General features: G+C 43.1%; 1 protein-coding gene across 1 annotated transcript in view; it reads right to left on the bottom strand.

The window, feature by feature from the left end:
• Positions 1 to 19,603, bottom strand: part of LOC105385734 (attractin) — a 45,704-nt gene extending 26,101 nt beyond the window's left edge. The window contains exons 1-13 of the mRNA XM_048630541.1: positions 19,282 to 19,603; positions 18,385 to 18,597; positions 17,080 to 17,246; positions 16,589 to 16,669; positions 15,657 to 15,894; positions 14,738 to 14,875; positions 14,031 to 14,176; positions 7,685 to 7,803; positions 6,067 to 6,216; positions 5,643 to 5,751; positions 2,088 to 2,199; positions 1,456 to 1,563; positions 866 to 1,011 (exon numbers count right to left, since the gene is read on the bottom strand). Of these exons, the coding sequence (XP_048486498.1) occupies positions 866 to 1,011; positions 1,456 to 1,563; positions 2,088 to 2,199; positions 5,643 to 5,751; positions 6,067 to 6,216; positions 7,685 to 7,803; positions 14,031 to 14,176; positions 14,738 to 14,875; positions 15,657 to 15,894; positions 16,589 to 16,669; positions 17,080 to 17,246; positions 18,385 to 18,597; positions 19,282 to 19,514 (1,960 nt within the window). The 5' untranslated portion in view covers positions 19,515 to 19,603. The remainder of the gene's footprint in view (positions 1 to 865; positions 1,012 to 1,455; positions 1,564 to 2,087; positions 2,200 to 5,642; positions 5,752 to 6,066; positions 6,217 to 7,684; positions 7,804 to 14,030; positions 14,177 to 14,737; positions 14,876 to 15,656; positions 15,895 to 16,588; positions 16,670 to 17,079; positions 17,247 to 18,384; positions 18,598 to 19,281) is intronic.
• Positions 19,604 to 20,381: the final 778 nt, after the last annotated feature.

The raw sequence follows: 20,381 nt of genomic DNA, 5'->3' as shown, positions 1-20,381 counted from the left end.
CGCACGCCCCGCCCAGTACAGGAGGCTACAGAGGCACTGTGACACTAATGCCATATGAACGGCGACAGTGGATAACTCTGCGTTTTGAGGCCTTTAGCACGGGTCATTTAAAGGGTCCGTGCAAGTGTACAGTATACACTCACGGGCAATTAAAAAGTTCCACTCACAAAATGCCGACACCAAATAACCCTGATTTTTTCAAACATGAAATTTAAAATATGAACAGAACATAACAGTGTTTAGTTGGCAATATCCTGTTGCTCTGTTAAATGTACTTCAATGTTGCAGAAGGCGTCATTAAGCTATCCTTTTCCGTTTAGGAGTAATTTGATGCTTTTCTCAGTGGAACCTTTTCATTCCCCGTGAGTATACATCATATACTACTGACCGGCACGCAAGCGTGATCGCGCCACACACAGGCTCTCGCCCCGAGCCGCGCGTTGTGGAGACAGGCGGCTGAACTGGTGATGGTGTCGCACGCCCGACCCGCCGAGTAGAGGAGGCAATAGGGGCACTGTGTCACTATTGCCCCATTTACAGCGAATAACTGTGCGTATTGAGGCATTTAGCACGGGTCACTTATAGGGTCCGAGCTAGTGTACAGTATACAACATAGGCGACTGACCGGCACGCAGGCGTGGTCGCGCCACACACAGGCCCTCGCCCCGAGCCGCGCGTTGTGGAGACAGGCGGCTGAACTGGTGATGGAGGCGCACGCCCCGCCCAGTACAGGAGGCTACAGGGGCACTGCGGCACTAATACCTCATGAACGACGACAGCGGCAGCGGATAACTGCGTATTGAGGCCTTTAGCATGGACACTTATACAGCACTAGCTCGAGTGTATAGTATACAACAGAGACGACTGACCGGCACGCATGCGTGGTCGCGCCACACACAGGCTCTAGCCCCGAGGCGCGCGTTGTGGAGACAGGCGGCTGAACTGGTGATGGTGTCGCACGCTCGACCCGCCGAGTAGAGGAGACCGTCGGAACGGAGGCGGCCGTCGAATCTGAGGGGAGAGGGAGGATGTTGAAAACTATTGATTTCAGTGTCAAATTAATCAGATACATACTCTTATAAATATTTCAAAAAAAGATCTATGAATATGTAGGAAAGAAGCCTGCCCGAGTGACGTATCAACTGTATCTTATTGTACGTCTGGTGCACTCGTCACCATGTTCTTCGCGGGCGGGCGTTCAAGAGGCGGTTAACATTCAATGTCGTTTTCGCAAGCGAAATTCACGCGCGTTATTAAATTTTTAGTCCGCAGCGCTTGCTTCTACAGTGTAGACTGTAGGTTATTACATCATTATTTTCTAAATATTGTAGTAACTGATGCATCTGTTGCGTAGGTCACTTATGACCCTGGTTAGTCATCGACTAACACTGCAGGACAGTCTTGGAGGAGGCCGATGCCCGACAATGTTTAATTATATATGTTGTCAACACTTACCCTCCGTGTATCAACACAGAGTGCGGCGCGATGGCCGGCAGCGCGACGGCGGCGGCGGCGGCGCGGGCCGAGCCCTTGGGGGAGGGGATGTCGTGCCATTTCTGACATCTGCGGGTTGAAGAAAGAAAGATAGGTTAGATATGTAGATATGCAGCCATATGTCATTAAATAATAAATACATCCAATCCAGTTATCCAATAGATGGAGGGAGGCTAGAGTGATGTAAACTATTCACTTAAACGGTACACATTTATGAGTCGAGCGACTCCGGCGACACAGAGCGACAGTAACTTTTGTTCGACCGAAGTGTCACAGTGACAAGTCCGTCGCTGAAGCGACTCGGAAGTGTACCTTAAAACTGCATTTTCCTTAATTCCATCCAAGATCGAAGAGCCTAACTGCACCAAGTTTTCGCGATTGTTATGTTATTATAGGTTTATTATTTGTATGATTGTAGATGATGAGATCGTGTTATAATCTTTGAGGGCATCAAAGTCTCGAGAACAAATCTGCTCGAACCAGGAAACGAAGCCATGTATTACACTATCTGAATTAATAAAAAAAGCACTATGTGAAATTGTACAGGAGCTTCAATACGCACACAGTATTACACTACCAAATGAAATCGTTACCTGACGTCATACAGCATCGCGCCTCCGGAGTAGCACTTGGAGCCGGCCGGGTTGGACACGGCCGCCGCCGCGCTGTCGTTGTGGGCGTTGCCGCCGAACACTAGCATTACTCCTGCAAAATATTATTGTAGCTATTAGTTCACAACGTTTTTAGACATAATCTCGTGTGCGTGATTAAATCCGCAAGCTGTCAAAAACAGCCTAAGTGATCTTCGTGTCTCTTAATCAACTGAAGAACGATCGTGATCTACCAATGTGGATGTAAATCTCTTTCATATGTCAAAATATAATAATATAATGCTATATAGAAACTCATACAGATTTATACCTAGGAATTGAAAGGATTAAATTAAATACAACTGTTACATTGATTTTAAAATGTTACAGTAAGCCGGAAGGGAGCTACTCAGGGTATCACTATAATAAAACCGAATTTGATCCTCTAATACCAATACATATAATAATAATAATAATATAATAATAATAATAATAATTTATTTGCCAATATTTGGGTTACAATTAAATTAGTAAGATATATTAGTTACGTTACAAGTTGGCTATTTCAATTTATAGGTGACATAAAAGGTGACAGCCATTGCCTATAATAGGAATAGACCTGTGCTATAGGCACTGGCTTCCACTCCCCAGGAACTAGCAGCCATATATGACTTATTATAACAGAATTGTGGTGTCTTAGGCTTAAATAGTATACACAGAAATATATTTATTATATTTAAGGTTTAAGATTAGATTTACTTAGTTACACAAGATTATTAACATTAAACAATTCATGAATTAATTAATTACATATGTTAAATAAAGCTAATGGCTCTTTATTCATGTGAATGTTTGTGTATGCGAGTGTGTGTGTATATGTGTGTGAGTGTGTGTGTGTATATATGTGTGAGTGTGTGTGTGTGTGTGTGTGTGAGAGAGAGTATAGATGTATGTTAAATAGATAGAAAACTGTGTTGGAATTGGACAAATGGGTGATTTAGGTAGGTGGATGAAGAAAACACTCAGTTTTGGAGTAGTTTAGAGTTAACAGCCATTTTAGTACAGTTATTTTAGCTATGTGTGTATTTAGGTGATGAATTTGAATTTCGCGATGAATTCTATTATATAAGGTTGGGCCGAGGTGGCAGAAAAAGTTATGTAAAAATGTTGTCTTAAAAACTTTTCTTGTCACAATTAGGTTATTGCGTCTTTTATCTGCGTCTTCATGATTGAAGGGAGAACTCTGGTGTTGTTTCATTAAAATCTGTAGAATAAATAATTGGCGAACAGTCAACACTTGGCAGTACTCATACAGTGACTCGGTAGGAAAACGAAAGCTCTTAAATGTTGCTACTTTGAGAACTGCGCGCTGAGCTCGCTCAAGAGGTAGGAGGTGCGTCTTGTACGTGCCACCCCAGACATTAATGCAGTATGTTATAAGGGACTGACAGAGGGCAAAGTAAACCATCTTCATGGTGTTTGAATCAGCAACATGTCGCAGTTTTTTGAAAATAAACATCAGTTTTCTAATTCTATTTGCTAAAAGGTTAATATGAGGACGGAATGTGAGATTGCGATCAATGATAATACCTATATATTTTATAGTAAGTACAATTTCAATTGATGGACAGGAGCAGGTGAGGTGAGGAAATTTACAGTAATGAGCGACGAGTGAATATGTGTGTGTTGGAGGAAGTGATGAGTTCCTAATTGCAAAAATCATGTGTTTCGTTTTGTCGGTGTTGAGGGTAAGGTAGTTGTTGTTTAGCCATTTGATTACAGTGTTAAAACCAATTTGTGCGGATTTGTATACATCTTCCCATGGGGAACACCCAAATATTCCGAAAAACTTTTTTCCGAATTTGATAACCCCGAATATGTAATTTACGAAATATTGCAATACCGATTTTTTTAAATACCGAATTATAATAATCACGAAAATTATAATTTCGAATATTATAATCAAGAATATTGTTATTACGATTGTTAAATATACGAATGTTAAAAAATACGATTACTTTAATATACGAAAAATAAAATACCGATTTATTATAATCACGAAAAAGTCAAATCCCGATCGGAAATATGATAATTCGTGATTTTGACAAAAAAACATAAACGTCTTTAAAACTTTAGAACCAAAACCAAAAGATAGGTGCGACGACGAGCAAAGCGAGGAGGAGCGTGTTAGGTGCACATAGATATCGAAAAACAAAGCGGAGCGCAGCGAAGCGGAGCGGAGCGTTTCAAATATAGAGCAAAACAATTGCTAGGATTTTTATGGTGTTTAAACTTAAAAACCTTAGGACCCAAACCTAAAGATAGGTGCGACGACGAGCAAAGCGAGGAGGAGCGTGTTAGGTGCACATAGATATCGAAAAACAAAGCGGAGCGCAGCGAAGCGGAGCGGAGCGTTTCAAATTTAGAGCAAAACAATTGCTAGGATTTTTATGATGTTTAAACTTAAAAACCTTAGGACCTAAACCTAAAGATAGGTGCGGCGACGAGCAAAGCGAGGAGGAGCGGTTTAGGTGCACATAGATAGCGAAAAACAAAGCGTTTCACATAATATAGCTTAAAAAATATTGTTTTTATACGCATTATGCTGCATTATTCATATAACCATTTCTTCTTAACTAAGAAACATTCGGGAATTTATATTTTCGGAATATTAAAACTTCGGGATTCGTAATTTTAACAATTCGATATAATAAAAAATCGTACTTTTGAAACATCGAAATAATAATATTCGGAAAATTGACTTTCGTCATTTTAATAAATGTGTTATTTGAAATTTCGTTTATAAACTATTCGTGATTTTCGTTATTCGGAAACTTAAAAATCGGGATTGTGAATTATTCGGAACTATGAAATTCGAAATTTTAAAAATCGTTATTTTCATATTCGTAAAAAAGTAATTCGGAATTATGTAGTGTACCCCTTCCCATGTGCTTCCAACAAAGGACAGAACTGTATCGTCAGCAAATGATATCAGTTTGCAGTTTTCCAATTTTAAATTGCACATATCATTGATGAACACAAGAAAGAGTGTGGGACCTAAGATACTCCCTTGTGGGACACCATACTCGATCGACATTTCAGAACTCTTGGAACCATCGACAACAACCTGCTGAGTTCTATTTGTGAGGTAGCTTTTGAAAAGGGCGAGTGGGAGACCTCTTACTCCCAACCTTTCCAGTCTGTTTAAGAGGATGGGGATCGAGACCGTGTCAAACGCCTTTGACAAATCTAGAAAAACAGATAGGCACTTCTTTCTTTCATCAAGATTGGTGACGATATGGTCCACAAGCTCATGGACAGCGTGAGATGTGGACTTACCATTTCGAAAACCGTATTGAAATTGTGACAGTAGGCCTTTGTCCTCGAGATAGTACATAAGTCTATTGTTTATCAAACGTTCTATAATTTTTGAAAGTGCTGGAAGAACAGATATTGGTCTGTAGTTGTTATATGTATATGTAGTAGATAATCCGAGGATTTCGTCATCTCCACTTCAAGCACTGGTCTTCCCTACCGAGATTCGGTTCTCTGACATACCTGGCGTGACAAAAGTGGCAGTGTGTAGATACCGCGGTGCGTTGGCGGACGGCAGGGGGCGCCACACTCGCTCTTCTATATCGTACTCGTGTAGGGCTGCTGACGGCGCCTGGAATTGAAATAATGTGGGAATTAATTTTGAATTCCGATTGACTGAAAATGTAATTGAGATTGCAAATCGTTTTTTGCTTCATTTTGAAGCCGTGCGTGGTTACTCACTATCACTGTCCTTATAACTTTTTGTTAAATTCTTAAAACTCTTATACGATTTATAACAAAATACATACATACATACGCAGCGCTGCCGCGGGTAGCCGGTAGTGGAGTGAGGAAGGTTGAAGAGGAAGTGTTGTGGCGCTCCTTGGGAGAGGCCTATGTCAACATGGCCACATGCCTGCTCTAGTGACTACAGTGAGGCAGGTACCTGTGTGGCCTCGGACTGGGACAGCAGCCCGCCGTGAAGGAACACACGTCGGGTGAGCGGGCAGTAGGCGGCCGTGTGCCCGAAGCCACCGCGGGCCGCCCAGCCGCGTGTCGCCGCCGCCTGCCATATGCCCTCTTCTATGTAGTATTCCTGGGGAAAAAGTGTAATAAGAATTAATGATGGAAAACAGGTACACAAAAAAAAACTGAGGTCCTTACCACAAAAACTTACACAATATTTAACAGATGTTAAGCGCTGTGAAACGCCTACAAAACATGTCGTTTTAAACACTTGTTAAACAGTGTTCAAAGGTTTTTGTGGTAATACAATTAAGATTTTAAGTAAAGGTACGGTCAGCTTCAATAGCAGCTATCATTTTTTTTTCTTCTTTTCAAACGAATGAAGTTTGGTCTGTAAGTTTTGATAAGGTACAAAAATGTATAGGTACTAATTTCGGTTGTAAATAAGGATAATAAGTCAGTCACTGCGAAAACGCTTATTTTTTTTTACGTCAATCGTCACGCTCGGTCGGTTACTTGCTTGTGTTTCAAGAGTTTTTTTTATAAGAGTTTCCGTTGCATAGGTAAATGACTATAGCACATTCTGATTCATGATATAAGTAAATATCATGATAATCATCATCATATATATAGATATCTCTCTTTCTCTCTTTCTCTCTCTCTCTCTCTCTTATCATAAGTAGATAAACATATATTCACCTGCACAATATGCAGATAGCCGTAGTGCGGCGAGTGTCCGAAGAACACCAGCATGACCGGCTTCCTGGTGGCCCCGATGTACGCCAGCACTGCCGTGTGCCCGGAGACCGCTAGACCTCTCTCTCTCTCTCTCTCACCTGCACAATATGCAGATAGCCGTAGTGCGGCGAGTGTCCGAAGAACACCAGCATGACCGGCTTCCTGGTGGCCCCGATGTACGCCAGCACTGCCGTGTGCCCGGAGACCGCTAGACCTCTCTCTCTCTCTCTCTCTCTCTCTCTCTCTCTCTCACCTGCACAATATGCAGATAGCCGTAGTGCGGCGAGTGTCCGAAGAACACCAGCATGACCGGCTTCCTGGTGGCCCCGATGTACGCCAGCACTGCCGTGTGCCCGGAGACTGCTAGACCTCTCTCTCTCTCTCTCTCACCTGCACAATATGCAGATAGCCGTAGTGCGGCGAGTGTCCAAAGAACACCAGCATGACCGGCTTCCTGGTGGCCCCGATGTACGCCAGCACTGCCGTGTGCCCGGAGACTGCTAGACCTCTCTCTCTCTCTCTCTCTGTCTCTCTCTCTCTCTCACCTGCACAATATGCAGATAGCCGTAGTGCGGCGAGTGTCCGAAGAACACCAGCATGACCGGCTTCCTGGTGGCCCCGATGTACGCCAGCACTGCCGTGTGCCCGGAGACCGCTAGACCTCTCTCTCTCTCTCTCTCTCTCTCTCTCTCTCTCTCTCTCACCTGCACAATATGCAGATAGCCGTAGTGCGGCGAGTGTCCGAAGAACACCAGCATGACCGGCTTCCTGGTGGCCCGATGTACGCCAGCACTGCCGTGTGCCCGGAGACTGCTAGACCTCTCTCTGTCTCTCTCTCTCTCTCTCTCTCTCTCTCTCACCTGCACAATATGCAGATAGCCGTAGTGCGGCGAGTGTCCGAAGAACACCAGCATGACCGGCTTCCTGGTGGCCCCGATGTACGCCAGCACTGCCGTGTGCCCGGAGACTGCTAGACCACCTGCAAGAGACAAGTGGGGGTTAGCATTCACTTATATTGCTAGCGTAAACCAGCTACGCTACACAGCCAAGAACGGGCAGGTTACTGTGGATAGGTTCGTGTGTTTCACTGTTACTGTGCTACAGGAACAAATATACAAAGGTCACCCAAGTAACATTTCATTCGAGCTTAGGTTGTAAGAAATGCCTTTAGGTTTTATAAGGGTTGTGAAAAGGTTAATGCTTTGCTATCTGGTCATATTGAGTACTTGAGAATGATTATGCCTTTAGGTTTTATAAGGGTTGTGAAAAGGTTAATGCTTTGCTATCTGGTCATATTGAGTACTTGAGAATGATTACTAAGTCCTAAAACTAATTGTTTATTAATACAACCTTGTAGCTGCTGATAAGAGTTTATATTAACGTTATTTTAACATGTATTTCAGGAGCATATAGTTCTAGGATCTTATAGTTGTCGTAGACTCCTGATTTACTTCTAGAAAAGCTAGCATTAATGCTAAAGTGAGAGCTTAAGGTTAAATTTTTAACCTTGATACAACCATAAAGTTAAGGAATATTTAAATTACTTATAAGTATTTTTTAAAACCTATCTTAAACCTTTAGGTTGATAAGAGTTGTCTAGGCAAACAAATTAGGACTACTTGGTGAAAACCAAAAGCATTAAGCACTGGCTATGAGCTAAAGGCATGATTTAAGTTCTACAAGAATATTTTAAAGCTTTAGAGGCATCCTCAAAATATGTTTAATGCTTTTTAGTAATTTCCTAACGGCCGCCATATTTTTTCACTGAAATAAAAAAAAAAAAAAACTTACCAAAAAGATACATTTTAATTAATAAGGGAAAATTCAGTAGCGTTTCCTATACTATTCCAAATATATGTTTTTTTATATGGACAGTACTTTTATTTCTAATATAAATTTACACCAAACATAAAATTTTATCTATTTTTTTTAATTAAAATATCTTCAAATTTATCATTTACAAAAGGCCCGTCACTTATACAGAACTATTATCCGAAAGTATCACAATAAAGTGCTAGTCGCACAAGGTTCATATTTCCTGACTTCAGCCTAACTACTTACTATATTTTGTATTAATACAACACTTACAAGTTAGCCATTTTGAGTCTTGGAAAGTGTCAGGTAATGGCAGCATTTATTATAATTATTATAAAATCTTACACAGAAACATTTTAAGACCCGAGAGTCCTGGGAAGGCATTACAAATATCCATCAAATGTGTTTCAAGTTATAGTAGAGTTACATCCAGGACTAATTTAGAACTTAAAAGCTGTCTTCCAAGGTTATGTTAACGTTAAATTAAGGTTGTGAAGGTTTTATTTAGGTTCTGTGTAAGTAGATTAGATTAGATTAGATTTGTTTATTGATAATTATTCATTACATGTCAATATTAAAAGTTATACATCAGTACACAAAAGTTAAAATTATATAATTATATCCAAAAATTGTCACAAACAATGTCAAGATAAAATTAGAAACGTAGAATAATTACGAAAATTCAATTAGTTTCAATGTCACAGTAACAAATAATAAAATAATATAATATAAAAACAAATTAAAATTATCACATTGATAGGACATTATTAAAATAGAAATTGTCAGATAAAGAGACAATCATTAATTCTACCTGTCGATGAATTCTCCTACCGTGTAGAATGCCTGCGTAGCGAGCCATTTTTTGAGTTTGTATTTAAATCCTTGTAGTGTCTGCATACTTTTTACATCATTAGGTAGTTTATTGTAGATTCCCGGACCACACACATACACGGACTGCTCGCTCCTCGCGAGCCTGTGCTGCACGTCGAGCAGCTGGCCGCGGCGGCGGGCTCCCCGGCATTCTTTATACAAGTGCAGGTTCTTCCGCACAAACAAGGCTACACTAAGTATGTACAGTGATGGACACGTCAGTATCTCCAGAGAAACGAAATACTGGCGTGCCGACTCATCTGACTTAATTCGAGCCATAGCGCGCACTGCCCGCTTCTGCATTACGAATGCCCGGTGCCAGTCCGCCGCGCGGCCCCACAGCTCGATGCCGTACGTGAGGAGGGATTGGATCGTCGCAAAATAGCAGGATCTGGCCACCTCGCGCGGCACCGTTCCTGCAAGTCTCTGGAGAGCGAAGCAAGCGCCGCCCAGGCGTCCGCAGAGCCAATCTATATGGTCACTCCAGGACAAGCCACAGTCGACTTTGAATCCGAGGAAGCAAGATGTATCGACCTGGAACAGGTCTTCGCTCCCTACTTTCACTTGTAGCGGACGGCTGCGTTTACCGGCCAGGTTGAACAGCATCACCTGAGTTTTTTTAGGGTTGAGTGCAAGCCCGTTAGCCTGAAACCAGTGTGCTAGCTGCCCAGCGACCAGGCACAGCCGCCGCTCCAGGTCGTCGACCGAGCTGCCCGTGACCGTCGCGGCCACGTCATCCGCGTACATGGTGACTTGGGCATCAGGAATGGAATTTGGGAGGTCGTTCATTAGTAGCGAGAAGATGATATTTGACAGCGACGAACCTTGTGGAACGCCGAGGTCAGTACTCATTTCTCGCGACCTAGATGCACCTCCCTCACCTACCACAGTTTGCACTCTGTTAGACATGAAGTCAACTAGGAGCTGCAAGGCTGGGCCCCTGATGCCGTAGTGCTCGAGTTTCGCAGCTATGACGGAGTGGTCGGCCACATCGAAGGCACGCGACAAGTCACAACAGAGTACAGCGACGTGCCGGTTGGACTCTCGTGCGGACAGCACTCCCCACACCACCTCCCGCGCGAGGTCCGTGGTGGACCGGCCAGCTCTGTACGCGAACTGTTTATCGGAGAGGAGGTTACCAGCATCCAGGAACATTGTGAGCCGTGCGCTTAGTCCGTTCTCCAGGACCTTTGCTGGTGTAGGTATTATAGCGACTGGTCTGTATGCATTGCCGTCTTCTCTCTTACCCTTTCCCTTATACAGCGGTGATATTTTCACCCGTTTGAGGCTTGCTGGGTAGATGCCTTCCTTTATACATCGATTGTATAGGGTGGATAAGGCGACGGCGACCGAGTCAGCTACAAGGCTCAGTAGTTCGCAAGATATATTATAAATATCTTTGCTCGGTTTGCGGGGTATCCTCTTCACGATAATCGCGTAAACTTCATGCGGAGTAAATGGCTTGAGTCGAAGAGAGTGGTCGAGTGGGCGGCGCGTCCCGTGCAGCATGGCCAGCGCGAGCGGCACGGCCGCGGCCGGCGCGCCGCACGCCGCCGCCGCGCCAACGAACTGCTCATTCATCGCATCGAGTAGCTCTCGTTTGGATGAGTAGTTTGAGCCATCAGGACTTTTCACCAAAGCGGTAAAATCGAGTGAGCAGCGGTTGCCGCGGTCCAGCTCAGTGTTAATCACGCCCCACATTGCCTTGCACTTGTTCTCGTTACTGGCAATTTTTTTAGTGAAGTAATTCGTGCGCTCCAGAGCTAGCATACTTTTGTACTTGTCCGTTGTTTCGTTCACCATAGTGTGCAAGTCTGGATCGTCAATTTTAGAGTTGAGTTCTAGTAGGTCGAACAGTAATCTTTTAATGTTAAGAGTGTGTTCCGATATCCAACGCTCACTCTTTGCAGTAAACGTCTTGGATTTATAGGGGAAGCATATACTAAATTTACTGCTCAGTATCTCAAGAATACGTGTTGCAAGCACGTCGGTACTATCGGCTGGTGCAGTGTAGATGGCTTCCCAGTCGACGCTTCGTACGGCGGCAACAAAGTTCATTTTATTAGCACGACTCATTTCTCTGATCCGCGCAGTGTGGGGCGCGCGAGACGGAGGCGCACAGTCTAGCTGCGCGCGCACGGCGAGGTGGTCGCCGATGTGCGTAGTGACGGGCGCCACGCGCGCGCCGCCGGGCCCCCCCGAGCGGCGCCGCACGTAGACGTGGTCCAGGGATGTGCTGGATGTCCCATGCACGCGCGTTGGGAAATCCACAATATTCACCATGTCATACGATGTGATTGTGTCAAGTAGCATTTTGTTATTATGTGACACTACTAAGGTATCAATATTAAAATCTCCTACAATGATTACGCTAGGAAAATTAAGTACAACAATTTCGCTCAGAAAAGACTCGAACACGGGGAAGAATTCATTACAGTGCGTTAAATTAGAGCGATACACACAAACTACCGCTAGTCCTAAGTCTACGAGTTTAACCGCAGACACTTCGCAAACCTGTTCTACAGATAGACTGCACAATTCGGCAATAGGTTGGGCTTTTAAATTATTTTTAATATAAATGCAAGTGCCACCATGCTCAATGTTGGGACGACAGTAACTCGACACAAGTTTATAATTAAGGATAGTTGTGGACTTTAACTTATCTAATGGTAACCAGTGCTCACTTATCGCTAAAATATCACATTTTAAATCGTGCAGTAGCAGCGCTTCGAGGCGCCTTGTCTTATTGTTAAGTGACTGCGCATTTTGGTGAGTCACAGTAATGTAAGTCGGCGGGGCTGGTCGCGCAGTGGCCGGCGGCGCTCGGGCGGCGTCGGGGCTAGTCGGAGGCGGCGGCGGCGCGGGGCGCGGGGCCGCTGCCTCGGGTTGGGGATGACTCACGGTGGCCCCGCTGGTGGCGGGGACGAGCGAGAAACCAGTCCGAGTATTTTACACCCGGTGGCCATAGAGTGGGAGTTTTAAGTTCGTCAAACTTGTCTTCACGTATGCCGATTATAAAGGACGAGTGTCTGTCCGTGTTGATGACACGTTTCTCAACATCAAATTCTTCATGCGTAGTCAGTGACGGTATCACCTTTTTTAGGAAGTCAATGATAAGGTCAGTCGTTGTAGTTGGGGCGAACATCCAAGCCTGAATGTATTTTAACTTTTTTACGGTTTTGATTCCGTAATTCTGTTTACCGACGCCTTCAATAACAGTATTATGTGAACGGGCATTTCGTGGACGTTTACTTTTCCCCACTATGGTCCATTCACTTTCCTTACTATCACCATGAGTATTTTCTATTTTGCTAAGCGGAACAGACTCTCCTTTAGTGGCCACCGCGCTGGATGTTCGTCCGTTGGATGTTCGAACTTCGGCTACGGCGGCGGCGGCGGCGGCGGCGGCGGAGCGCTCGCCGAGTGACGCACGGGGCTGTACCTGTTTCACTCCAACGGTCGTTGCAGCGCTTTTTCCTCCGCTGATCGCTGCGGTAGCTGCTAAACGGGCCTGGCGGACCGGGCGCTGTAGCGCTGCTTGCGCGTTGCGGGCCGGTGCTGGCTGCGGCGTCACCTTGGGGGTAGTTGTCTCGCGAGTGGGCGTGGCTACTGCTGGTGATGGCGGACTGATGCGAGATATCAGACTCGACTGGCTAGCAATTATTGCACTTTGCTCACCAATCTTTAGCTCCAGAGCACTGACTTTAATAACTAGACTTTCTAGTGTCTTTTGGAGTTCACGTATTACACTTTCCACTGTTTTAGACATGGTTATGCAATTTTAAGGGCCGAATTATTACGGAGCTACTAATGAACTTGTCGGGGTATCCCCACTCATAAGTAGTTCAAAAGGTTCTGGGTTTGAGCTATAGGTTTTGCTGTAGCTCTCAGAAAGGTTCTAAAACGTGGGCCCTTTTTGCACTCAGGAGGTTAATATAAGGTTAATATAAGGTTATCGAGCCTTCTAAGTCTCACGAGTTGATTTCCATACAAAGGTTCTAGAACCTTTTCAAAACCTTTTTAAAACCAAAAATGTTACTTGGGCAATGCCCGTTTTTCGCTTTATACTTAGCGACCGTGCTTTATCTATGTAGCTTCCGTGCTATCTCTCTCTCCCCAGTGGCGCGGGGCGCGGCGGCGCGCAGGCGGCGGGCGTGGCGTGGCGCCACTGTCACTTACTGTCTTATATTGTATGTGCAGCATGTAGTATAAATTGGACAACCATTTCCTCACATGCTACGGTCTTGTGGGACAGTGTAAGTACCTATATGTCGATCGATCCGGTAGAATACCAGCGCTGTTATCATTTATTAATAACCATAGCATTATGCTCAGCCAGAGGTTACTAGGCGAGCGTGAGGGCACTATTACTGTGCGACAGAGATAAATATACAAAGCTGCCCATCAATGCCCATTTTCGCTGTGATTAGCGGCCGTGCTATCGCTATCTTTTCGCGAATTTAGAAATTCTGATTTCATTTTCGGGCTAATATGCGTGTTGTAACACCCTGTATATCATACCACAATGGCCCAGAGGCGCGGGGCGCGGCGGCGCGCAGGCGGCGGGCGTGGCGTTGCGCCACTGCGGCCGCGCCGCGTCCAGGCGGAGGCGCCACACCTCGTTGGTGACCTCCCCGGCCCGCCCTTCTAGGCCGGCTAGGCCGCCGCTGCGAATGGGAAAACATATTGTTAGTCTCATATCCCCCTTATTATAAAAGGAAGACTAAAGATAGTTCTGGTTTCAACCCGACTTTGGGCTACTGAATATATCTGGACTGTACCCAGTTTAAAACCAAAACTATATTTAGTCTACATTATATTTTTAAGGGCAAACTTAAAGTCCACACGCCACTGGGAAAGAATATTTATGATTTTAAAACAACCAATTGTATTTCGTTATTCACACTGTGTCGTTCATAAAGGCAGAAGATCCAAGAACCGATGTAGATCAATTCACGAGAGAAAACATCGGTTCAGCCATTTCCGAGCTACGCTACTACAGACAGATAAACAAACACACAGACACATTTTACTTACAACAACCCTCGTTTTGCATGGTTAGTTAGCGGCTATTGCCGAATTGCAGAAAGGAACTTTAAGCTTATGTAGTCATTAAATTTATGTCTGTCTTTTTCTTTCCGTATACTGTCAAAGCAAGTCAACATTACACCTAAAATTTCTGCCGTCGGAATCGACATCAATAACTCATTATTCATAGTGTTAAATACCTTCTCATCTCTTCCGTAACCACTATCCCGCCGTACACAATGAGCTCGTGTCGGAACAAGATGGCGGTGTGTAGAAGCCGCGGCGCCGGCGACCCACGCGCCTCTAGCGGCGCCCAGGTGCGGGTTGCCACGTTGTATCTGTGGGGGTAAGGTGGAGGTTTAATTTTAGCTGTGAATTAAAGGGCTAAGTAGCAACCATGTGCTAGTTTGTTAAGTTGTATCTGTGAGGGTAAAGTTAACTTTTAATTGTAGCTAGGTATTCAACGACTCTACTAGCGAACATGTGAGAGTTGCCACGTTGTATCTGAGGGAGTAAGGTGGAGATTTAATTGACAACATTTCAAAATTTTATACAGTTGAAATTCGAAAACCATTTAGAGATATGGCTCTAATATTCACAAAAAAAAATATTCCGATTTTTCTATTGAATTATTTCAAAGAAAAACATAATATTCTAAATTCTCACACCTTTTTTTTTGACAATTTCATTGCCATTCGCATTTTCCGTCATTTATCCTTGCGTTTTTACCAAAAAAAACTAATTTTTCTTTGTTTTATCAGAACTTTTGGAAGCGCTTAACCCACCTATAAACAAAATGGTCATCCCCAAACGTCTCACCCCCCACTCTCAACACATAATGTTGATTCGCCACCATCACATGGCCTGCAGCTGGGGGCGGTGCGGTTGGCGCCACCTCGCGCCACGCGCGCCCACGCCCGGCCAGGGCGGCGTCGCGAGCAGTAAACTACTTGTATATATAGATGGCTGTTTTAGTAACTACCAAAATGGGTGTAGGTATGTTAGATTTACTTACTGACACAGCTTTTTCTGAAAATTTCATTACCATTTGCATTTTCCGCCATTTATTCATGTGTTTTTACTAACAAAAGCGTTATTTTCTTTATTTATTCGACTCACCTATAAACAAAATGGTCATCCCCGAACGTCTCTCCCCCCACCCTTAACACATAATGCTGATTCGCCACCATCACATGGCCAGCCGCGGGGGGCGGCGCAGTTGGCGCCCCCTCGCGCCACGCGCGCCCCCAGCCGGCGAGGGCGGCGTCGCGCGCGCAGTCCGCCCCCGCTCGGGAGGGGGTGCATTCGCAGCCGGTGGGGGTGCAGAGGCCGGCACCGTACGCTGAGTTGCAGTCGTCTGGGGGGTAAAGATTTATTATGTAGGTGTAGGTATTTGTCGCTGAGTTTCAGTCGTTTAGGGGGTTAATTAGGGGGGTTCGGTTAGAAAGGTGTTTGTGTCGAATTTGTTACAGCTAAGCTACCTTGAAGTATTACTATTTTCAAAGTATCTTCCATCGAAAGGTTGTTTGGAAGAAATCGCTTAAGGCAATAAGGCAGAGCATTTTTGTCTTGGTTAATTAAATATAAAATGTATCTTTTATTCAAAGATTTATATCGTATTTCAAGCTATGATCACATGTAAAACACTAACTCAGTGGTAAGACGCTAAGGCACATCCACAGAAGTAAAAATCCACTGCAGGACATGAGCCTCCTCGAACACTGACGGATTATTGCTATAATCTCCATGCTTGGCAGGCGGGCTGGTGATATTCAGTGCTATTATACACTTATAACTGTATAGCTGTTCCCGCGCGCTTCGCTTCGCCTTAAAAAGTTTTCCCGTGGGAATTCCGGGATAAAAAGTAGCCTATGTTCTTTCCCAGGGTCTAGACCGTAGGTATACCAAATTTCATTCAAATCCGTTCAGTAGTTTTGGCGTGAAAGAGTAACAGACAGACAGACAGACAGACAGACAGACACAGTTACTTTCGCATTTATAATATTAGTTAGGATTATGGTCTTAAAACTGTTAGCTGTATAATAACTAACCTGGACACAGTGGCTCGTCGCACGCCTCGCCGACCCACCCCTCCGCGCACTTGCAGATGCCGCCCTCACACACGCCGTGGTCTGAAATATACCAGAGAAAACTGTTTTAATACATCATCATTATTAGACAAGAATCAGATCAACAAATGAGTCCAGTGTCCTGAGTAGTAGAATGGTCCAGAATTTAAATGTCGTTCAGAGGGATATGGAAAGAGCTATGCTTGAGGTTTTATTGTACACTCACGGCCAAAGAAACAGTTCCACTTACAAAATAGAGACACCAAATAGCTTAATTTTTTTTTAAATTTAATCTGATATTTGAACAAAATGACTATGTTTATAGTTGCTAATATTCTGATGCGCCGTTAAATGTACTTAAATATTGCAGAAGGCGTCATTAGGTTAGTTGTTTCCGTATAGGAGTTATGTGGTGATTTTCGGAATGGATCTTTTTCATTGCCCGTGAGTGTATTTTAACACATTATACTCACTAGAACAATTAGTATAATGCTGGTCGGACGGGCACGCGTACGCCAGGTACGTCACGTTGAACCCCTCCATGGCGAACGCGTCGTCAGAGAAGAAGTGCAGCAGAGCGGAGCCCGAGCGCGCCACGACTTGTCGCGTCCAGGAGGATTCGCCGTCTTGTAGGACACCGCTGGAAGCAGAAACACATAATATTAATCTTAAATTTAGAGCTTATTTTAAGAACATCTAAATATAGGTTGCCGTGTCGTCAGACCATGCTGGGAGCAGAGAAAAATCAAGTTTGAATCTTAAATTTAGAGTTTTAGAGATTATTTTTGGGTGATAGAATACAGGAGCCTGCTTTAAGATGAGAAACATCAACTTTGCAAGAGCGGTGGTAGCTCAGTCGGGTAAGCGCCCGCTTCTCACGCCAGAGATGCGGGTTCGAATCCCGGCGCTGACATGTACCAATGAGTTCTTTTATGAATTTAAGTACAATGTATACCGTTGCTCTTACGGTGAAGGAAAACATCGTGAGGAAACCTGCATATCTAGATTTAGCACATCTAGATATGTGAACCCACCAACCCGCAGTGGACCAGCGTGGTGGGAAATGGTCCAAGCTTAGGAAGGCAGTTTAGACCTTGGGGATATGCACAAAGGTTCCATTCGAGAGAGCCAGGTGCAGGTACTGACACCCCCACAGAAAATAGAAATAGAAATAGAAATACCACCGACTATGTGTAATGTAAGTAAGTCCACCCTTTGTACTTTTATTTATAATGTTTGTGCAATAAAGAGTTAAATAAATAAATAAAGTAGGTTTGACATCTGATGTGAATGGAGACCAGAATCAAGAATGAGCCATGTCCCCCAATGTCTGGGTATACAAGTTAATCAATATTTTGTCCCCTAGGGAGTACATTCTCCACTTAAAGATATACATTCCATACATAAACCCAATAATCACCAATATTCATCACACATCATGTATTATCATTAATATTTATGAATTTTAGAAAAATATTTAAACTGTGCAGACTCATGAGATGTTATCAAATAAAAATAAATTAGTTATAGAAACAGGTGTTATTTGTGAATACTTAATCAAAGAGATATTATGTTACATTGAACATTAGGTTGTATGTACTTTATGTTATTTCTTACCAGTTTTAAAGGTAATTACAAGAGCAAGATGATGCATGACTTTTTGACTTACCCAAAGAGTCAAAACTGAGTTTAAAATCTCTTTCATATCCTGATTATGAATAATAATATGGGCTAATACAGCAATAAGTATAATAATTTTACCCAAAAAACACACTTACCTAAACACAGCCAATAGCTTCTCAGCCCGCACACTGTCACCGTCGTACACATACAAGTGATCCCATCCACACTCTGTGGCGAAGCTCTCCAGCCTGATCCGGATAGGGGGAGGGTCTCCTCCCGACGCCTCCGGTTGGATCAGCCATGTGCACTGCACACTCACACTGTAGTTGCCGGGCCCGTCCGTCAACGTCCCTGACAGTTCTGTCAGCCTGGAAAAGGATAGTGCAAAGTGTTTACGAGCTTGTTATAGGTTCTGAATGATAAATGATGAAATTCTTATAATACTTATATGTTACGGAAGTTAAAATGTGTCAAGACTTAAGTCTTCATCATAGTCCTATTCTTGCCCGCACATGCAAGTTTGATGTTTGACATACTAATTCCTATGCTTTTGTTACAGCTTTTAAGATAAAATTTCTGTGCTTTAATCTTCCTGGTTTGAGGCTATAGGTTGTATAATTTCTCACTTAATAAGATCATAAACAAGAATTAGTACCAACATTGTTTATTTACATTAGCTCTGCACCAATATGTTATGCACTTATGCAGGTGACACCCCAAATTATTTAGTGCAGTGCTTTTGAACTTATCAAGTCGTTTAAAACTTTATACGTTTTAAAGGACTGCAAAGAGGTTGTAGGAAGTGTTAGCAGTTATCAAGAGGAAAATACAATGTAATTAAAACCCAGCATTGTGTGCTTATTTAACCTTGCCTAGCTGCGCCGCGGCCTTCGAGACTCAACCAGAGAGGCTGAGAAGAAGCCTCAAGTCATAATTGGATAATCCTTCGCGTGCTTTCTCCACTAACTAGCCCGTTTTGGCCACTACCACTCCTGTCAAATAGGTCACTGAACTTTTTCGAAAACCTCTAGTTTGCAGGCCCCGGTACTTACTTGATCTTCCCGGCGCAGTACTGGCACTCCGGGCCCTGCCAGCCCTCGGCACAGACACAAGTCTCATTCTCACATTTACCATTTAAACAGTTTTGGTCACTACAGCTAGAAGCCACATAGTTACAAAACAATAACACTATGAGCACTGAACACAGGAATGGTGAGAACCAACTGTATTTCCGTCTGTATTTCGATTTGAAAAGGAATAGAAACATTTGAACCGATTCTACCATTTTGTTAGATGCATTTTTCAACAAGTTTTGTTATTTCGGACGATTCAAAGCGGTCCAACAACGTCGTTTTCGTACGGTACTAAATTTGGGGATACCAGTTCAAAATCATTGAATAACCTAAATGACAACTCTAATAATGCCAAAATTATTACAGCGGGTCAAAATGTAGAATTCATAAAATAGAGTAAGTGTAAAAAAGTAGGTACGTTTTTTGCCTATGTTGAAGAGGTTTCACGTAAAAATGACCAGGTTCAAGATAATCGAAAATAAAATTACAAATAATAGGTTAATAAAATTTATTCAATACCAGTAAAAATAATTTAAAAAAAACTAATTTCCGTTCTCTTGTGAGGACATATTTAAGAAGTATGAAAAGAGGTTATTCACAAAAAAGTTTTTTACACTTTTTACACCCAGTAAAGTTATTTCGGGTTTTTTTTTATTTTTACCCTTTAATCGGGAACGATTTTATCACCTGGCAAATTAAAAATTATAATATTTTGACGTGCAGTATTGCCATAAGTAAAATTAGATATTAGCCAAATAGGATGCGTTCAAGATAATATTTTCACATATAGTTATATTTATTATGTTCTACCTTTTTATTAAAAACATCAAAGAAATACCTAAATAAACTTATAATTATATACAGCTCTAACTACTACAAATCCTCTTAATTTTCTTTACAATCAAGGTATTGACATCTAGTGATAAGATCTAAAACCACAGTCAAAAGCTGATCGTTTTGCATCCTACCACTAGATGGCATTACTTACTGCCAAAGTTGTTTCGACTTTTGCAAGAAACAACTTTGTTTGGGGAGGTAGAGGTAGGTACTTGTTAACCGACTTAGAAAAAAGGAGAAGG

This window comes from Plutella xylostella, chromosome 26 (assembly GCF_932276165.1).
Source record: "Plutella xylostella chromosome 26, ilPluXylo3.1, whole genome shotgun sequence".
NCBI classification, from domain to species: domain Eukaryota; kingdom Metazoa; phylum Arthropoda; class Insecta; order Lepidoptera; family Plutellidae; genus Plutella; species Plutella xylostella.
This window is presented reverse-complemented; position numbering and strand designations above follow the sequence as displayed.